The following is an 18,585-nucleotide window of genomic DNA, read 5'->3' on the forward strand; positions in this document are numbered from 1 at the left end:
ATTATCGATCAACTGCGCATGGGTATGGATCATAGTGCACTCGCCCGAGGCCAAACTGTGAAAAAATCTAGCAACTTTTTTGAGTAGGTCCTGGGCTACGCACAGACTGCACACACTGGAAAAATCAATCGATGGGGAGTTGCGAACGGATCTGCAGCTGATCGGGGTTTGCAGAGATATTCTCAAGGCGTGCGCAGACTTGCACGGGGCAAGTATTCACTCTGTCTGGGCGGTGACTATATGCTCGCAAACCTCTGCAAATTCGCAGAGGAGCGATCAGGACTGAATTACCCCTAAGGGTTTGTACACACGGTGAGATCCTTGCTATGCCCAATTTTCACTTGCGATTTCCCTTGAACTCCCCGGAGCCCAGATAGCACAGATTTTGACTAACTTTTCTTGAGATATGGACTATGTGTGCTTACGATTTTAGCTTATGTGAGATTTTGGCTTATGTGAGATGTCATTGACATGTGAGAGGAACTAGATAGTACACCGATCTAGCTAGGACTGACTTGCCTGCACAGTCTATCTTTTCTTGCGATGCTGACCTGGTGGGACCGCGCATCGGGATCGCAAGGTAACTATCACCTTGTGATCTGCACTAACTTTTCTTGCGATTTTGATTATATAGTCAAAATCTAAAGAAAATATCTCACCGTCTGTACACACCCTTAGAGTGGTTATAACAAAAATGAAAATTAGAACTCTGGGGGTAATTTCTGCAGCGGGGTACACGGTGTTCCACAGAGAATACATTGGGGTGTAGAGATGGATCTTGATCCAGAGGCACCAACAGGCTAGAGCTTTAGAATGTCCCAGGATGCATTGCGGGGCCTCCTCTATATAACCCCGCCTCCAGGCACTGTGAGCTCAGTTTTAGAGTTGGTGCCTGCATAACCAGGTCACTTAACAGGGGGGGCTGCGCAGGCAACCCTGAAAAAGCTATTTAGAAGACTTCGAGGGCTGCAGCACTTCATATGTCAGGGTGACATACTGTGCTGTGGCTCCATCACCTCCCTAGCGGCGTCGCATACTCTCGCTGGCTGTTCCTGGGCACTTGCGGCGGAGGCGCCATTAAATCGCATTCCGGTCACAGTCTGAAACGGACCGCGACGCTGGCGTAGACACTGTTGCCGTGCAGGGACCCCACTATGTCCATCAGAGCAGGGGAACACTTGTCGGATAATACAGTATCCATCTTCTCACAGTAGCTGCGACTGGTCTCCGGGACTGTAGGGCAAGGTCTCCTCTGTAAATCCGCCTGCTGATTTATCAGCACTGTGATTCTACAGACACTTAAGTATTGTACATGTCATTTTAAGACAGCGTTAGTTAAGAACAAGTGTAACTCTACCAGAATATATTGTACAAGTATTCTGATATATACATCCGGTCTCAGACCGCGCTTTGTTTATATATATATATATATATATATATATATATATATACGGAGGATACTATATGGAGGATACTATACGGAGGATACTATATGCGGAGGACCCATCTAGTCCCGAAGCCCAATGGGTCTTTCCGGCCTATACTCAACCTCAAATCACTGAACAAATTTGTTAGAGTGTCCAAGTTCCGTATGGAAACACTGCGCTCGATTGTACTGGCCATGGAACCCGGAGATTATATGGTATCCCTGGATATACAAGATGCCTATCTGCATATACGGTACCTATTGCCATATCGCATCAGCAATATCTGCGGTTTGCTATTGGCAACCTTCATTATCAGTTCCAGGATCTGCCGTTTGGACTGGACACGGCCCATCGGGTCTTCACCAAGTTTATGGCCGTGAAGACGGCTCATCTGCATCGCCAAGGAATCAAGATCCTGCCGTATCTGGATGACTTGCTGATCCTAGCGAACTTCCAAGATGTCCTCCTCAGTCATCTACAACCGACGGTAAACTTCCTACAAGCCCACGGGTGGCTCATCAATTGGAAGAAGTCCTCGCTGGTCTCTGCTCGGAGCATGGTGCACCTGGGGGGAACTGCTGGATACACACAACCAAAGACTGTTTCTGTCTACAGAGAAAGTCCTGAAACTTCAAGACAAGATAAGATACTTCCTCTCTTGCCCAAGAGTGTCGATATACTCGGTGATGCAAGTACTAGGCCTCATGGTGTCAGCGTTCAACATGGTAGAGTATGCTCAATTTCATTCCCGCCCTCTGCAGAGGTTAATCCTTTCCAAGTGGTCTCAAATTATCTCCTTGACTCCGGAGGATCGTCTGTCACTGAGCTGGTGGCTACAGAACCAGCAGTTGAGCAGGGTCCATCCCTTTTGGAATCCCAACTGGGTTCTCCTGACTAAGAATGCCAGTCTGCGGGGTTGGGGCGCGGTGCTGTAGCAACACTCTCTCCAGGGTCGGTGGACCAGGGAGGAATCTCTCCTCCCGATAAACATTCTGGAATTGCGGGCAGTGTTCAATGCTTTGACCATTGCCCTACCTCTGATACAGAACAGGCCTGTTCAAGTACAATCAGACAACGCCACCACGGTGGCTTACATAAATCATCAAGGCGGCACTCGAAGCCGTATGGCTATGATAGAAGTGTCAAAAAACCTTTGTTGGGCGGAACGACATCTGCCAGCAATATCGGCAGTGTTCATTCCGGGGGTCCTCAACTGGGAAGCGGACTTCCTCAGTCGTCAGGACGTGCACGCCGGAGAGTGGAGTCTTCATCCAGAAGTCTTTCAACTCCTAGTGGACAAGTGGTCCCTACTAGATGTAGACCTGATGGCGTCTCTACACAATCACAAAGTTCTGGTCTTCGTATCAAGAACAAGGGATCCACAAGCAGTGTTCGTGGACACACTGGCAATTCCATGGAACTTTCAGCTGCCCTACGTGTTCTCTCCAGTGTCACTCCTGCCCAGAGTACTACGGAAGTTCAAGCAAGAAGGAGGAATACTACTTCTAGTCGCTCCAGCGTGGCCCACACGACATGGTTCTCAGACCTGCAGGGTCCATTGATAGAGCGTCCTCTTCTACTTCCTCAACGCCCAGACCTCCTCGTTCAGGGCCCTTGTGTCTACCCGGACCTGGCCAGACTGGCATTGACGCCGTGGCTCTTGAAGCTTCACTCCTGAGGTCCAAAGGATTTTCCAAGGCGGTTATCCACACTATGCTAAAGGCTCGCAAACCGGCTTCAGCACGGATTTATTAAAGGGTCTGGAATTCTTACTTCACCTAGTGTGCTGCTAAGAATTACGATGCTTACAAGTTTAGTACCTCCAGACTTCTGGCTTTTTTGCAACAAGGCCTGGATTTAGGACTTCGCCTGGCCTCTCTCAAGGTTCATATATCTGCCTTGTCGGTGTGGTTTCAGAGTAAAATTGCGTCTATTCCTGATGTTCATACATTCAACTCAGGGCGTACTGCGGATTCAGCCTCCCTATGTGCCTCCTGCGGCTCCATGGGATCTGTCTGTTGTCCTGAATGCCCTGCAAGAGTCTCCATTTGAACCTCGAGTAAATGGACCTTAAATGGTGTACGGCTAGGGTCCTTTTCTTATTGGCTATTGCCTCTGCCAGAAGGGTATCAGACTTAGGCGCTTTGTACTGTTGTCCACCCTTTTTGATATTTCATTGCAACCGCGCAGTTCTCCGAACCCGTCCAGGTTATTTGCCTAAGGTGATGTCATCTTTTCACCTTAACCAAGAGATTGTGGTTCCGGCCTTCATCTCTTCTGACTTGTCCTCCAAAGAGCGTTCTTTGGATGTGGTTAGGGCTCTCCATGTTTATGTGGAGAGGACTGCCTCTATCAGGAGTTCAGACACCCTTTTTGTACTTTGTGGTTTCCACAAATGTGGCTGGCCTGCGAATAAGCAAACCTTGGCCAGATGGATTAGAATGGTGATTGCACAAGCTTATGCGTAGGCTGGGCTCCCGGCTTCTGCTGCTAAGGCCCATTCTACTTGGTCTATTGGACCTTCTTGGGCGGCCCGCCGTGGTGCGTCCGCAGAACAATTGTGCAAGGCGGCTACATGGTCCTCAGTGAACACGTTTATTAGGTTCTATGCCTTTGATACTTCCGCCTCCCAGGATGCTTCCTTTGGACGCAGGGTTCTCATATCCGCTAAGGTGCATCCCCTCCCTTGAGGAACTTCTTTAGGACATCCCCAATGTTTTCCCTGTGGAATACAGTGTACCCCGCTGCGGAAAAGGAGATTTATGGTAGACTTACCATGGTTAAATCTCTTTCTGTGAGGTACACTGGGTTCCACAGGGCACCCACCCTGACACACTTAGCTTCTTTGGGTTTGTATGGCAATAGCCGCTGGTCCCTTCTCCTGTCGTGAGAACGTGATTCTATGTGACTAACATCTGCCTTTTCTTTTACCTACTGGCTTCTGCATTGAACTGGTTAACTAAAACTGAGCTCACAGTGCCTGGAGGCGGGGTTATATAGAGGAGGCCCCGCAATGCATCCTGGGACAGTCTAAAGCTTTAGCCTGTTGGTGCCTGGATCAAGATCCATCTCTACACCCCGATGTATTCCCTGTGGAACCCAGTGTACCTCGCAGAAAGAGATTTAACCATGGTAAGTCTACCATAAATCTCCTTTTTTCACCTTGCCCAGGCTAACATGGCTAAGCTACCCAGCAAGGACCTATGCATGCAGGATATCCCTTGACCGATATTCATCAACATTTGTGCATGGAACCAGACCATGCTGTAATGAAGGTGTAAGCCATTGGTATCCAACATGCAAACCCCCAGCTGCTGGGAAACTACACATCCTAGTAGGTTTTTGCACAGTTTTGGCATGCCCTAAAAGCAAAATTGTTGCAAGGCATGCTGGGGTGTGTAGTTCTACAGCAGCAAGAGGGATGCATGTAGAATACCCCTGGTATAAGCTATAAAGCAAAGCATGTGTTCCAACCATGACACCTGTGTTTTCTCCTAAGTTTATATGAAAAATAAATAAATTTAAAAAATTAAAAAGTGATTTTATATTAATCTTATGTCTGGAATCAGGAAACTAAATGGGTATATAGTCCAGGGGACATTCAGCTGTATTTAAGAATGTGCTCTGCAGAACCCAATGTCTGGCAGTACATATACTTTTTACAGTGTAATGACACATGGCCTGTGCAATGTGCCATACATAGGAACAGATACATGTAGCATGTGGTTATGACCCAGTTACCTTCTATGGGGTATATGCAATTCCGGGCGAATTGCGGCACTTTTTCGCCCGTTTTTAAATTCGACCGTCGAAATCCGGCAGGTGGGTGCCGGAATTAGACATATTCAATAAAAAACGAATTCGACAGTCCCGCTGTCGAAAAACGGACGATTTGACGGATTTTGATTTGATTTTTAGAAATGTTTAAAAAACGGTAAAAAATTTCGTGGCACTCTCCTGATTGGCTGTATGCGCGTCGGAGCTGTCAGACGCGCATCGCACAGCCCCCTCTATTATCTTCAATGGTGGGAACTTTGCGGTCAGCGGTGAGGTCACCCGCAGCCAGCGGCTGACCGCGGGTAACCCCACCGCTGACCGCAAAGTTCCCACCATTGAAACTAATGGAGGTGCTGTGAGATGCGCTGTCTGCCAGCTCAGACGCGCAAAGCCAATCAGGAGAGTGCCACGAAGTGGCGCTTCCTGATTGGCTGAAGGGACCTTCTGTGACAGGAGTCGCGGGGGGTCTCTGCATTCGGGGAAAGGGGTCCCATGTGTAAACATGGGACCCCTTTCAGTCCGTCTGGTTCGGGTAAATGCGTTTTTTTGTTTTGCCAAGTACGTGGATTACAATAAAAGAACTGGACACTGGATCAGGTGAGTATAATTTTATTTTCAGGTACCCCGGACGTCGACATTGGAGATGTGGCCAGAGTCGGCGTGTCAACATAGGTAAGTATGTGTGTCGGCATCTATGTAATAAAGTTATACTTTCACGGTGTCTGTGTCCAGTTTTTATTTGGGTATTTTTTTTGCAGTAGAACTACAGGTACCAGCAGGCCCGTTTCCCCCCCGCCTGCTGGTACTTGTGGTTCTCCAAGTACCGGCTTGCGGGGGAGACTTGCTGGGACTTGTAGTTCTTCTGCAAAAAAATAAGAATTTACTTACCGATAATTCTATTTCTCGTAGTCCGTAGTGGATGCTGGGAACTCCGTAAGGACCATGGGGAATAGCGGCTCCGCAGGAGACTGGGCACAAAAGTAAAAGCTTTAGGACTACCTGGTGTGCACTGGCTCCTCCCCCTATGACCCTCCTCCAAGCCTCAGTTAGGATACTGTGCCCGGACGAGCGTACACAATAAGGAAGGATTTTGAATCCCGGGTAAGACTCATACCAGCCACACCAATCACACCGTACAACCTGTGATCTGAACCCAGTTAACAGCATGATAACAGAGGAGCCTCTGAAAAGATGGCTCACAACAATAATAACCCGATTTTTGTAACAATAACTATGTACAAGTATTGCAGACAATCCGCACTTGGGATGGGCGCCCAGCATCCACTACGGACTACGAGAAATAGAATTATCGGTAAGTAAATTCTTATTTTCTCTGACGTCCTAGTGGATGCTGGGAACTCCGTAAGGACCATGGGGATTATACCAAAGCTCCCAAACGGGCGGGAGAGTGCGGATGACTCTGCAGCACCGAATGAGAGAACTCCAGGTCCTCCTCAGCCAGGGTATCAAATTTGTAGAATTTAGCAAACGTGTTTGCCCCTGACCAAGTAGCTGCTCGGCAAAGTTGTAAAGCCGAGACCCCTCGGGCAGCCGCCCAAGATGAGCCCACTTTCCTTGTGGAATGGGCTTTTACAGATTTTGGCTGTGGCAGGCCTGCCACAGAATGTGCAAGCTGAATTGTACTACAAATCCAACGAGCAATAGTCTGCTTAGAAGCAGGAGCACCCAGCTTGTTGGGTGCATACAGGATAAACAGCGAGTCAGATTTTCTGACTCCAGCCGTCCTGGAAACATATATATTCAGGGCCCTGACTACGTCCAGCAACTTGGAGTCCTCCAAGTCCCTAGTAGCCGCAGGTACCACAATAGGCTGGTTCAAGTGAAACGCTGAAACCACCTTAGGGAGAAATTGAGGACGAGTCCTCAATTCTGCCCTGTCCGTATGAAAAATTAGGTAAGGGCTTTTATAGGATAAAGCCGCCAATTCTGAGACACGCCTGGCTGAAGCCAGGGCTAACAGCATTACCACTTTCCATGTGAGATATTTTAAGTCCACAGTGGTGAGTGGTTCAAACCAATGTGATTTTAGGAACCCCAAAACTACATTGAGATCCCAAAGGTGCCACTGGAGGCACAAAAGGAGGCTGTATATGCAGTACCCCCTTGACAAACAACTGAACTTCAGGAACTGAAGCCAGTTCTTTCTGGAAGAAAATCGACAGGGCCGAAATTTGAACCTTAATGGACCCTAATTTTAGGCCCATAGACAGTCCTGTTTGCAGGAAATGCAGGAAACGACCCAGTTGAAATTCCTCTGTAGGGGCCTTCCTGGCCTCACACCACGCAACATATTTACGCCAAATACGGTGATAATGTTGCACGGTTACATCCTTCCTGGCTTTGATCAGGGTAGGGATGACTTCATCCGGAATGCCTTTTTCCTTCAGGATCCGGCGTTCAACCGCCATGCCGTCAAACGCAGCCGCGGTAAGTCTTGGAACAGACAGGGTCCCTGCTGGAGCAGGTCCTTTCTTAGAGGTAGAGGCCACGGGTCCTCCGTGAGCATCTCTTGAAGTTCCGGGTACCAAGTCCTTCTTGGCCAATCCGGAGCCACGAGTATAGTCCTTACTCCTCTCCTTCCTATACTTAAACTTTTTCACTAAGCAGCTCAGGAGAGCCACCTAGTGTGCACCCTTCTCGTTCGGGCACAAAAATCTAACTGAGGCTTGGAGGAGGGTCATAGGGGGAGGAGCCAGTGCACACCAGGTAGTCCTAAAGCTTTTACTTTTGTGCCCAGTCTCCTGCGGAGCCGCTATTCCCCATGGTCCTTACGGAGTTCCCAGCATCCACTAGGACGTCAGAGAAACAATATTCTTACATTTTCAACAAGGCTATCAGTCCCCCATCTGCAGCCCATGGATGGGGGGGGGGGGGGGGGGGGGGGACAGCCTTGGGCTTCACCCCTGGCCCTTGGGTGGCTGGGGGGGGGGGGGGGGACCCCGGGGTGACTAGTTGGGTATTTAATGCCACGGCCGCAGGGCGCTGTATAAAAGTGACCCCCGGCTGTGGCATTATCTGTCCAGCTAGTGGAGCCCGGTGCTGGTACAGAAAATACGGGGGACCCCTACTCTTTTTGTCCCCCGTATTTTTTGCACCAGGACCAGGCGCAGAGCCCGGTGCTGGTTGTTAAAATAGGGGGGGATTCCCTGTCATTTTTCCCCCCCCGTATTTTGGCAACCAGGACCGGCTCAAAGAGCCCGAGGCTGGTTATGCTTAGGAGGGGGGACCCCACGCATTTTTTTTCCGGATTTTTACCCCATTCCATTAAAAAAAAAAAATTATATATATATATATATATATATATATATATATATATATATATATATATATATATATATATATATATTTTTTTTTTTTTTTTTTTTTTTTTTTTTTTAAATATACAAATAATACTTGTGCATCCTAAATAGACAAACCAAGTACCTAATCCCTTCTAATATAAATAGATATGCTATTACCAATAAAAAAAACACACAAAAAACATGTTTTTACATTTTTTTATTAGATTCCGCCGGCAAAGTGTGGTGGATTGAAAATGACGAATTTACTGTCTAAAAGCACTGTTGTCGAATTTACAATCTTCAATTGAATATACTTTTGTCGAAATGCCGCATTTGTACCATTGCAGAAATGTCGAATTTGACATATGTCGAATTTCAAAAAGTCGAATTTGGAATGGCCGTTTTTTTGACGAAAAGTACTGAATTGCATTGTCGATTTTTTTTGGGGGCGAAAATGTTCAGTTTTTCGACATTTTCGGGAATTCGACCGCAATTGCATATACCCCTATGTGTCTACAGCGTTACGGCTTGTATTGAATTATACAACATAACAATAATAATTATCTATTGGAAAACATTGACAAAGCTTTAATTGAATTTCTAATTATTTTTCTTACATACATATAGGGAAAAAAACAATAGTTCAAACAATGCTTTACATTTCCTTACATAAACTCTACAGTAGTATTTGGTGTGACGGTTCTGTGGTTTGTGTTGCACTGACTTTGAGTGTCACTCTGCTTCACCCCATATACTATACCAAACAAACATGAGTACTTACTCTTCCAAGTGTTTTAGGTCTACAGCTCTGGGTTACTCCAGAAAGCTCCTGGAATGCAGGGCTGGACCAGTCTGCAAAAGCAAAAAGATTGAAATAACATGCAAAATAAGGTTAATGAGGAGCTCCAAGTCACCTATGCCTGATTTACTATCAGTGGCTGATAATGCTTCTGCCTCACAGCAACCACCCACAACTTTTCCCAACCACCTGTCACTCAAATTATTCTACCAACATATATACAGGTTGAGTATCCCATATCCAAATATTCCGAAATACGGAATTTTTTGAGTGAGACGGAGATAGTGAAACCTTTGTTTTCTGATGGCTCAATGTACACACACTTTAGCCCTCATTACGAGTTTATCGCTCTCTAGCTACTTTTAGCAGCCGTGCAAACGCATAGTCGCCGCCCACGGGGGAATGTATTTTTGCTTTGCAAGTGTGCGAACGTTTTTGCAGCGGAGCTCTGCAAAAACATTTTGTGCAGTTTCAGAGTAGGTCTGGACTTACTCAGTCCTTGCGATCACTTCAGTCTTTTTGTTCCTGGAACTGACGTCAGACACCTGCCCTGCAAATGCCTGGACACACTTGCGTTTTGCCAAACACTCCCAGAAAACTGTCAGTTGACACCCACAATCTCCCTCTTTCTGAAAATCTCCTTGTGATCGGCTGTGCGAACGGAATTGTCGTAGAAGCCATCGCTGGGTAACGAACCACTGTGTACTCGTACGACGCGCCTGCGCATTGCGGTGCATGCGCAGATTAGCCCCGTTCTGCCATGATCGCTGCACTGCGAAAATCCGTAGTGAGCAATCAACTCGGAATGACCCCAAAATACTTCTGATCCCAAGCGTTTTGGATATGGGATACTCAACCTGTATTAATAGTCCTTCACACCAGCTAAACTGTAAGCTCCTCTGGTCCTGCCCATCTTTACATGTGATGCATTCACATTTATAGAATGATCATCTCAGAACTTTATAAATAAAATGTGGTGAGAATAGGGTGCCAGATTTATTAAATAAAATATTAAGCCGGCTGGCATCCCCTCTCGCCAGTTTAAAGTTGTAACACCCTAGCCTACAAGATTTACCTGAGCCCTCACAGCAGGTGGCCTGCTAATTCCGTGTGAGATGGTGGGAAGCTGGTGACAGGCAGTGCAGCGAGCAGGCCCTAATCCCAGAGAGACTTTGGGCGAGATTCAATTGTTTTTCCCCCCTCCCGTTTATGCCTGCCGCCAGCTATTCAATTGTTTCTGCCCACTGGCGCGATAACATCATTTCAGCTCGGTACTCCCCAGGGGGAGCGAGCTAAAATTAGCAAAAAGTGACTCGTTAGTTTAGTAGGGTTGAGCCACTTTAAGTGGCTAAATTCGACTGCTGTGGGAGCAATATGTGCGATAAAATAGATCAAATAAATATCGTCCCGCAATCTCCCATCACTTTAGATGGGAGATCAGGCGCGATATAACAATTGAATCTCGGCCTTTGTTATCTAAGTACCCTCTTTGTGGGAAGTCCTACAACATGGTAACTGAAAGTGGGAAGATATTACACTTTATGAAGAGGATCGCCATCTATCAGCTGGACCAGTTCTCTGGATACAATGACTATAGTTCTTTTAGCATAGAGCTCTGCACTAGTCTTGGTGCTCTCCTATACATATTCATGGGACAGTGTTACTGCAGTGTTTTCTGCTTTCATCAATAAAAGAATGTTAGTTTAATAGAAAACTTGTCTAGGTTATTTCACACTGAGATATAAGACTGCTTAAGGGCACACCAACCAGATACATAACAGCGATAGAGTTGCACATTAGCCCCATCTCCACACTAAACTTAGTGTTCACGCTAGGCTGTTTTAGCAGGGCTGTTTTAAGATGCGCGCGGCATCCATTCACGCTGAGAGAGAGAGCTTGGGGGAAGCCCACGCATGCCCCCAACAGTGATGCCGCCGGCCGCCCCCGCCCCCTGTTTTATCATCTGTGGCCTGAACAGACCACTTTTATTTACGTAAAATGATCACGCCCCCTATTTTGGGTAGCCACGCCCCTTTTTCGCAGCACACGCACGTGCCCCCCACAGTCCGGCGCCTTGCCCAAATCCTAGCGTGAACACTATAAACTGATCACAATTTCATAATTTTCCCAAACTGTGATGATCTTATTAGGTGGTTTATGCAATCGGTGATTCATTGTCAATCAATTAAAGCCTCAAAGGAATAAAAACCAGCTGGTGCTAAATTAAATCTACTGTCTCTTCCCCATCATCAGTATAAATTCTGTTCATGAATCAGTAACATAATGTGTATAGATGGGTTCGGTATGTGAGACCGGCAGTCAGGACATCACTGGCCACCATACCGAAGGCGGGATCCCGGCGGGCTGCGCTCGCCACAGGTTCTATTCCCACTCATGGGTGTCGTGGACACCCATGAGTGGGAATGGTCCCTGCTAGCCAGCATGCAGACTATTGGGATTGTAAGTGGTTGGGGTGTACGGGGAGGTATTGTGACCACCGGTCACATAACTACATCCCTTATAGACATTGCATACACATTCATTTTTCCATTTCATACTTACTCTTAGGCAGCTCCATGAAGTAATGCACATAAATATGATTAAACTCATATTCCTGAGCAGACACTGGGGTAAGAGAGATAAAATGAAGATTAGTATCCAAATGTTATATTGGAATGTCCCCCCTACAGCCTAAAAGAAAGTTGCACTGACCATTTGACTAGAGTTGCACAGGTGCTATACTAGTCTCTGGCTCAGTGCAGTTAGTAATTACAGGTACTGTGCTAGTTCCTGGCTATGGGCAGTTGGTAATTACAGGTACTGTGCTAGTTCCTGGCTCTGTGCAGTTAGTAATTACAGGTACTGTGCTAGTTCCTGGCTCTGTGCAGTTAGTAACTACAGGTAGAGTACTAGTTCCTGGCTATGGGCAGTTGGTAATTACAGGTATTGTGCTAGTTCCTAGCTATGGGCAGTTGGTAATTACAGGTACTGTGCTAGTTCCTGGCTCTGTGCAGTTAGTAATTACAGGTACTGTACTAGTTCCTGGCTCTGTGCAGTTAGTAACTACAGGTAGAGTACTAGTTCCTGGCTATGGGCAGTTGGTAATTACAGGTACTGTGCTAATTCCTGGCTATGGGCAGTTAGTAACTACAGGTAGAGTACTAGTTCCTGGCTATGGGCAGTTGGTAATTACAGGTACTGTGCTAGTTAGTTCCTGGCTCTGTGCAGTTGGTAATTACAGGTACTGTGCTAGTTCCTGGCTATGGGCAGTTGGTAATTACAGGTACTGTGCTAGTTCCTGGCTATGGGCAGTTGGTAATTACAAGTACTGTGCTAGTTCCTGGCTCTGTGCAGTTAGTAATTACAGGTACTGTACTAGTTCCTGGCTCTGTGCAGTTAGTAATTACAGGTACTGTGCTAGTTCCTGGCTATGGGCAGTTAGTAACTACAGGTAGAGTACTAGTTCCTGGCTATGGGCAGTTGGTAATTACAGGTACTGTGCTAGTTAGTTCCTGGCTCTGTGCAGTTGGTAATTACAGGTACTGTGCTAGTTCCTGGCTCTGTGCAGTTGGTAATTACAGGTACTGTGCTAGTTCCTGGCTATGGGCAGTTGGTAATTACAAGTACTGTGCTAGTTCCTGGCTCTGTGCAGTTAGTAATTACAGGTACTGTACTAGTTCCTGGCTCTGTGCAGTTAGTAATTACAGGTACTGTGCTAGTTCCTGGCTCTGTGCAGTTAGTAATTACAGGTACTGTGCTAGTTCCTGGCTCTGTGTAGTTAGTAATTACAGGTACTGTGCTAGTTCCTGGCTATGGGCAGTTGGTAATTACAGGTAGAGTACTAGTCTCTGGCTCAGTGCAGTTGGTAATTATAGATACTGTGCTAGTTCCTGGCTGTGGGCAGTTAGGGCTCTATGCACTCAGTAATTACAAGTACTGTGCTAGGGTGTGATACGCGTGCCCGGCGTTCAGGATGCCAGGGGTCAGAAACAAACAGCGGCATCCCGATGGAGGGAATCTACTGGCGTTCAGCAAGTATACTACATTTCCCCCCCTCCCGGTAGTGCCTAAACCTAACCCCCTCCCCGCAGCCTAACTCTAACCCCCTCTTCCTCGCAGCCAAACCCTGCCCAGTGGTGCCTAACCTCCCTCCTCCTACTAGCAGTCTAACCTTGCCTTCCCCGCAGCCTAACCCTAACCTTCCCAGTGGGTGGGCATTTTGACTGATGTCGGTATTCCGGCACCTGTCTTCTGGTTGCGAGTCGGGATTCTGGCTCTGGGATTTTGACTGCCGACATCCCAAAAGTATCCCGTGCTAGTTCCTGGCTCTGTGCACTTGGTAATTACAGATACTGTGCTACTTCCTGGATATGGGCAGTTAGGGCTCAGTGCACTTGGAGCTTACAGATACTGTGCTAGTTCCTGACTATGGAGGTGATTCAGACCTGGGGGGATAATTCAGACCTGATTGGTAGGGGGAGGGTATTGTGTGTGTGCAGGTGTGCGATCGCATGTGTAGCAGAACTGCACAAAAATCAGTTTGTGCAGTTTCTGCTCAGCCCAGGACTTACTCAGCCAATGCGATGATCGGGGCCGGAGCGGACGTCAGAAATCCTCCCACAAAACACTGGGTTTTTCCTGCGTTTTTCCAGACACTCCCTAGAAACGGTCAGTTGCCACCCACAAACACCCTCTTCCTGTGAATCTCCTTGCGATCGCTGGTGCGTTCGGAATTTCCGCACCATCCCGTCGCTGACCGGCGATCCCCGTAGCTTTGGTCCGCCGCGCCTGCGCTTTGCGGTGCATATGCATGCGCAGTTGAGACCTGAGCACAGCCTGTAAGAAAACACACAGCAACAATCAGGTCTGAATCGGCCCCCTGATCGCTGCTGTGCGTTTTCGCACAGCGGGTGATCAGGTACTAACTGCGCATGCGTATGCACCGCAATGCGCACTCGCGTCAGACAGCAACATAGGGCATCGCCGGTCAGCGATGGGATTGTTCCAAAAATCTGATCGCACGGGCGTTCGCTAAGGTGATTGTAAGGAGGAGGCTGTGTGTGGGTGGTAACTGACTAGTTCCTGGCTATGGGCCATTAGAGCTTTGTGCACTTGGGCCCTCATTCCGAGTTGTTCGCTCGCTAGCAGTTTTTAGCAGCCGTGCAAACGCTATGCCGCCTCCCACTGGGAGTGTATGTTAGCTTAGCAGAAGTGCGAACGAAAGGATCGCAGAGCGGCTACAAAAAAAATTTGTGCAGTGTCAGAGTAGCTTCAGACCTACTCAGCGCTTGCGATGACTTCAGACTGTTCAGTTCCTGTTTTGACGTCACGAACACGACCTGCGTTCGCCCAGCTACGCCTGAGTTTTTCCTGGCACGCCTGCGTTTTTTCGAACACTCCCTGAAAACGGTCAGTTGACACCCAGAAACACCCTCTTCCTGTCAATCACTCTGCAGACAGCAGTGCGACTGAAAAGCTTCGCTAGACCTTGTGTGAAACTACATCGTTCGTTGTAATAGTACGACGCGTGTGCACACTGCGCCGCATGCGCAGAAGTGCCGTTTTTTTGCCTGATCGCAGCGCAGCGAACGAAATCTGCTAGCGAACAACTCGGAATGACCCCCTTGGTAATAATAGGTACTGTGCTAGTTCCTGGCTCAGTCCAGTAAGTAATTACAGGTGCCTTGCTAGTTCCTAGTTCTGTGCACTTGGAAGTTACTGGTACTGTGCTAGTTCCTGGCTATGGGCAGTTAGTAATTACCGATAATGTGATAGTTCCTGGCTTAATGCAGTTGGTAATTACAGGTACTGTGCTAGTTCCTGGCTCAATGCAGTTGGTAAGTGCAGGTACTGTGCTAGTTCCTGGCTATGGGCATTTGGTAATTACAGGTACTGTGCTAGTTCCTGGCTCTGTGCAGTTGGTAATTACAGGTACTGTGCTAGTTCCTGGCTCTGTGCAGTTGGTAATTACAGGTACTGTTCTAGTTCCTGGCTCAGCGCAGTTGGTAATTACAGGTACTGTGCTAGTTCCTGGCTCTGTGCAGTTAGTAATTACAGGTACTGTGCTAGTTCCTGGCTATGGGCATATGGTAATTACAGGTACTGTGCTAGTTCCTGGCTCTGTGCAGTTGGTAATTACAGGTACTGTTCTAGTTCCTGGCTCAGCGCAGTTGGTAATTACAGGTACTGTTCTAGTTCCTGGCTCAGCGCAGTTGGTAATTACAAGTACTGTGCCAGTTCCTGGCTCAGTACAGTTAGTAATTACAGGTACTGTTCTAGTTCCTGGCTCAGCGCAGTTGGTAATTACAGGTACTGTTCTAGTTCCTGGCTCAGCGCAGTTGGTAATTACAGGTACTGTGCTAGTTCCTGGCTATGTGCAGTTAGGTAATCAGTGGCGGATCTTACCTATGGGCTGCAGGAGTGCAGCCCCCCCCCAGTAAAATCTGCCACTGCAGGGAGTGAGCCAGTTGTAGTCTAAGACTGCGTTGGCTACACAGTGACTGGCCGTGATGACTTCTATTAGAAGTCCTACCTGCCAGTCAAGCCCAGGTGTTTCTTCCCTCCGGGACTGTCAGACTGGGCTGCGATCCCCTCGGAGAGATCGGCGCATGCGCAATCAAGTGGCTGCTTGACTGTGCATGTGCTAACCCCGGCTATTATGGACTGCAGCAGATACAGCCAATAGCTGCCAGGGGTTTGCACATGCGCAGTCAAGCCACCGCTTGACTGCGCATGGGCAAATCCAGGACTTGGCTGGCAGCGACGGCCCACTCCTCTCCCAGGATCAGGCCCGTGGCAGCAGTGGTACGGTCATCTACCGGGACCTGGCCAATGGCAGCCCCCCTCCTACTGAAAGGTAGGAGCCGCCGCTGCAGGTAATGTGCTATTTCCTGGTTCTGTGCACTTGGTTATGTTATTAAACATAATATTGCATTAGATATTTACACAGATCAATACATCAGAGTAAAGAAAAAGAAGGGTGCAAATCACAAGCTGAAAATTCAAATTAACTCACCAATCTCTCCATTAATAAAGACCCGCATGGTCCCAGCAGGTGGCTGTAAACCAGATTAAACAAAGTCTTTATTGGAAACACAAGTGTGCACATCTAACCAATAACGTTCCCAGCAGTGAGATCATTTATAAAGCCAACCCAATGAGTACAACATAGCACATTAGTCTGACACTGGTGCACCTAACTCTTCTTCCCAGCCCACTTAAAGCGGAAAGCTAGCTTCTGCTCTAGTGGTAACCTTCAGGCTAGTAGATCCTTTAGTTGTACTGAGACACAGGAAGGATAAGCACTGTGTATAACAATACATGTCCAGCCTTTTCCCCTGTAACACAACTGCAGATAGCAAGTGAAGTTGCCAATAAGAAATGAAGAGACGCCCACTAGAGTTACGGCAACTCATTTACAACTGCGTACACATACGCAGCCTATACGCAAGAACAAGAAATATTGGGCTGAAGTGTAGACCTATGGCAACGCAGACTGGATCCAGCAGTAGTCATGCAGGCGACATGTTTTTGTACATTAAGGCACGCAGCTGACGTCAGATTCACTCACAGAAAACGGCTATGACATGCCTGTATATTAGCAACCAGTCCCAGCTAACACCATGTTAACACCCCCAAACGGTCCCTTCCTGTCCATCACTTTGCGATCCTCACTGCATGCGGGTTTGCAGCGGCACAATGATGCATGCGCAATGTGAGCGCAGCACATGCGCAGTCTGACGATAACCGCTCAGTTCCATGGAGCGCCGCCTTTGCGTACTTCTCTGAATCAGGCCTTTAATACAGAAATAAGTGAGACAAATCCGAAAACTACTTTTGGGGAAAAAATGAATGAAACATTTTAGGAAAGGGATGGCTTTATAATGCTAGGGATAGACTGATCAGGAAAGCAAGGCTGAACTGAACAGTTGTTTTTAAAGAGAGAAAGAAAAAAAAGAAAGCTGAAATTATTTAAAATGTGTGTCCCTGAGTAGGTTACTATTACTTTCATAAGAGTCTTCTAAATAAGTATTTTTAATTACATGCACATGTCCTATGAGATGGGCTCGGCAAAGCATTCAATCACTCACTGAGAGCCAGTTTTGCGGAGTAGCAATATGCCATAAGAGGTAGATTTTAACTGGTTGGCGATTTTATATATCTCTGCTATACGCAAAAACAGAAAACCAACCATATTACCACATTTAAATAGACCCTTTTATTATACAATAGCAAAGTACAATTTTTTTCTTTTTAAAAAGTTCCAATTTTTCAAACTTCTATCTGCATGCTGCGTAACCACTAGTGTGCATAGTACAATAGCCAGCAATCAAACTGCCGTTACAAGTTACTTCCTGCTGCCATAATACAGGTGAAACTCAGAACATTAGAATATCGTGCAAAACTTCATTTATTTCAGTAATTCAACTTAAAAGGTGAAACTAATATATTATATAGACTCATTACATGCAAAGTGAGATATTTCAAGCCTTTATTTGTTATAATGTTGGATGATTGTGGCTTACAGCTTAAGAAAACCCCGAAATCCAAAAGCTCAGAAAATAAGAATTTACTTACCGATAATTCTATTTCTCATAGTCCGTAGTGGATGCTGGGGACTCCGAAAGGACCATGGGGAATAGCGGCTCCGCAGGAGACTGGGCACAAAGTAAAAGCTTTAGGACTAGCTGGTGTGCACTGGCTCCTCCCCCTATGACCCTCCTCCAAGCCTCAGTTAGGATACTGTGCCCGGACGAGCGTACACAATAAGGAAGGATTTTGAATCCCGGGTAAGACTCATACCAGCCACACCAATCACACCGTACAACTTGATCTGAACCCAGTTAACAGCATGATAACAGAAGGAGCCTCTGAAAAGATGGCTCACAACAACAATAACCCGATTTTTGTAACAATAACTATGTACAAGTAATGCAGACAATCCGCACTTGGGATGGGCGCCCAGCATCCACTACGGACTATGAGAAATAGAATTATCGTTAAGTAAATTCTTATTTTCTCTAACGTCCTAGTGGATGCTGGGGACTCCGAAAGGACCATGGGGATTATACCAAAGCTCCCAAACGGGCGGGAGAGTGCGGATGACTCTGCAGCACCGAATGAGAGAACTCCAGGTCCTCCTCAGCTAGGGTATCAAATTTGTAGAATTTAGCAAACGTGTTTGCCCCTGACCAAGTAGCTGCTCGGCAAAGTTGTAAAGCCGAGACCCCTCGGGCAGCCGCCCAAGATGAGCCCACTTTCCGTGTGGAATGGGCTTTTA

The 18,585-nt window shown here is 47.1% G+C and overlaps 1 protein-coding gene across 2 annotated transcripts in view; it reads right to left on the minus strand.

Moving 5' to 3' along the window:
- The window catches only part of MKS1 (MKS transition zone complex subunit 1), a 154,163-nt gene that overhangs the window by 73,261 nt on the left and 62,317 nt on the right, over positions 1–18,585 (minus strand). For both annotated transcript variants that reach the window (XM_063956152.1, XM_063956153.1), the window contains 3 exons: positions 16,321–16,363; positions 11,868–11,930; positions 9,288–9,358 (listed from right to left, as the gene is read on the minus strand). In XM_063956152.1, the coding sequence (XP_063812222.1) occupies positions 9,288–9,358; positions 11,868–11,930; positions 16,321–16,363 (177 nt within the window). The remainder of the gene's footprint in view (positions 1–9,287; positions 9,359–11,867; positions 11,931–16,320; positions 16,364–18,585) is intronic.

Source organism: Pseudophryne corroboree, chromosome 2 (assembly GCF_028390025.1).
Source record: "Pseudophryne corroboree isolate aPseCor3 chromosome 2, aPseCor3.hap2, whole genome shotgun sequence".
In the NCBI taxonomy this organism is placed as follows: Eukaryota; Metazoa; Chordata; class Amphibia; order Anura; family Myobatrachidae; genus Pseudophryne; species Pseudophryne corroboree.